This window comes from Chiroxiphia lanceolata, chromosome Z (genome assembly GCF_009829145.1).
Source record: "Chiroxiphia lanceolata isolate bChiLan1 chromosome Z, bChiLan1.pri, whole genome shotgun sequence".
Classification (NCBI taxonomy): Eukaryota; Metazoa; Chordata; class Aves; order Passeriformes; family Pipridae; genus Chiroxiphia; species Chiroxiphia lanceolata.
The window spans coordinates 10,024,307-10,027,020 of NC_045671.1; the positions used below are offsets into that span (position 1 = coordinate 10,024,307).

At 50.6% G+C, this 2,714-nt stretch overlaps 1 protein-coding gene across 1 annotated transcript; it reads left to right on the forward strand.

Annotated features, from left to right (window-relative positions):
• The first annotated feature begins 832 nt into the window (after positions 1 to 832).
• On the forward strand, positions 833 to 1,338 carry PMAIP1 (phorbol-12-myristate-13-acetate-induced protein 1). Its single transcript, XM_032675580.1, is given in 2 exon segments — positions 833 to 907; positions 1,192 to 1,338. Coding segments are annotated over 2 exon segments (222 nt in total).
• Positions 1,339 to 2,714: the final 1,376 nt, after the last annotated feature.

Consider the following 2,714-nt stretch of genomic DNA (forward strand, 5'->3'; position numbering starts at 1 on the left):
CCTTGGAAACATCCAAGGTCAGGTCTGATGGGGCTCGGAGTAACCTGACCTAGTTGAGATCTTCCTGTCCTTGGAAGGGAGGTTGGACTAGCTGACTTTTAAAAGGTCCCTTCCAACTCAAACTATTCTATGATTCTATGATAATAACAGACCACATCCCTTGCTTCTACTTGTCAAAGCACACTCCATCCCTCCACCTTTTTCCTCATCGTGGTCACAACCCTGTCCAGCTCTCCTGGACCATCACCACAAGCACAGCCCACCCTCCCATCTTTCTTTCCCTAGCACAAGCCTACCCCATCTCTCTGCCTCTTCTTGCCGGATGATGCAAACCCCACCACTCCACCTCCCCTGGCCACCCACGCCTCCATCCCCTCTTCACTAAACACACTCCATCCCTCCATCCCGTCTCCCCAACGCACGCCCCATCCTCCCACCTCCTTCCGTCCGGCACACCGCATCCTGCCGGGCTTTTTGTGACCGGGAGCGGAGGCGTTGTCCCTGCCCGGTCCCGCTCCGCCCGGGCACGCCGCCTCCTGCCCGCCCGGCGCGGGGGGGCGGGATTCCCGCGCGTTTTCCACACGTCAGGACTCGGGGAAACCCCCGGCGAGCAGCGCTGTAAGCACCGCGCTCCGCCCCTGTGCCCGCAGTCCGCTGCCGCCGTCGAGCCGTGAGGACCTGGGACGTAACTGCTCCGCACCGAGCCCAGCCGAGCCGAACTTGGGCGGTCAGTGTCCTGCCGATCCGAGCCCGGACAGTCCGTGCCGAGCCGAGCCTGAAGAGTCCGTGCCCCGCCGAGCCGAGCCCGGACGGTCCGAGCCCCGCCGCCGCGATGCTGCCTGGCAAGACTCTGCGGAAAGCCACGCCACCAGCCTCTCCTGCAGGTACCGGGGTGTGAAGTGAGAGGGTGGGGGGAACAGGATGGGACTGGACAGAACGGGGGGACACGGTTCTGCTGCCCGCCCGACTCCAGCACCGGGAGCGGGGGCAGCGCCCGGAGCGACTGCGGTCGCTCGTGTGGAGGCGAGGGCGGTACAGCCACTGCTCTCAGTGTGTGTGGGGGGGGGGAAGGAGGGGAGATGTGTTTCATGTTGAGAAAAGAAGTTAAAAATTGAACAAACTTGTGGGGATTTCTTTAAAACGGAAACCACGCTTGGTGTCTGACAGCCGCGTGTGTCCGCAGGGCGGGAGGAGGCGGCGGCCGAGTGCGCCCAGGAGCTGCTCCGCATCGGCGACAGGTGGGACCTGCGGCAGAGGATCCTGAACCTGCTCAGCAAGCTGTTCTGCCCGGAGATTTGGGCTGCCCGCGGACATGGCGCGCGGAACGGCAGGGGATGATGACCTTGGCTTTATGGTTTGGAACAAGAGGCTTCACAGACACTGGGAGATGAAGAAACCTCGGAAATCTCGTTGCATTGTATTTAGCTGCCTGTAGCCGTCTGAGGATGGCTATCACATGATTTCTCTGAAGAATGTTACAGCAATATTTGCGTGTGAATGCCGGGTGGGGAAAAAAAATAGTGATGGGCAGAGCCCCTCACCTTGCAGTGGTGAACTGGGGGAAGATGGTGATGTGGGGAGACTTGGGGCAAGACTGAACTTGCCTTTCACCATGGTCTGAGGAGCCTTCCAGGAACCCGGCTTCCCCAGTTGCCCTCTGGTCCTCATGTCCCACAGCCATGTTTCACCGAGGAGCTTGGACCATCTTCAGGATGAAACCAAAAAAAGTGGCAGTGTCTTGGAACTTGGGATCATGAATTCCACAGCAAAAGCCAGTTGCTGGGTTTTTGACTGCTGTCCTTTTCTAAAGCCTGGATCCTGCTGGACAGGGATCTGGTGATGGGATTATATAATTCATTCAAGAAAACCACTATCTTTGTTGAATGTTTTTTTGTCGCAGGATTTTGCTTTGCAGACTAAGAGTTAAAGTTCTATGAATTAACACAATGTTGCATAGTTCTAGCCTATATTATAAATATATAGTATGTATACGTAAAATATAAATATCTGCACCACAAGTGTATGAAACAGGTATTTCACGGAGCTATTAATTGAATGGTGTTTGGGCTCAAACACAGTTTGAAAAAATGTTCAATACATGGTATAAAACTCGGTATAAAAATACATTACATAAACTAAAAAGTTTGACAATAAAGGAAATAAATCACATTAGCATCATATGAGATATATCTGAATATATATTACAAAAATACAGGTATTGAGGTAATTGTGGTGGAAGAATTCTTTCAATATTACAAAGAATTTCTTGACAACAGTACAATTCTGCTGTGTCTTTATAAGTAATGAAATAACTTCAATAGAAGTAGATCTTAAAGTCTAATCTCAAGTTTTCTTGAGAATGTTATTTATTCAAAGAAAGTAACTACCTCTCTTTGAAGAAATAATATCAATATAACTGAATGTTATAGACAGTACAGTAACCTTAGATTTTTGAATGTTTAATTATATATACTTATAAGCGAAAGTTCTTCCTGTGTACTTTATTTCCATTTCATTTCATGGCAACCTCATTTCAGTTCCAGAATGGAACATCCAGTGGATAGTGATGTACTGTGCCTATCTCACTGAGGTGTTATTACCCTTGGCTGGCTTCAGAGGAGCTGAATTAAACCTGCTGATCCCTGTCAAGGCAAACAGTAACTGTGCCAGTCCATTCTTGTCAAACTCAATCCTAAACAGTACTTTTTTCATGA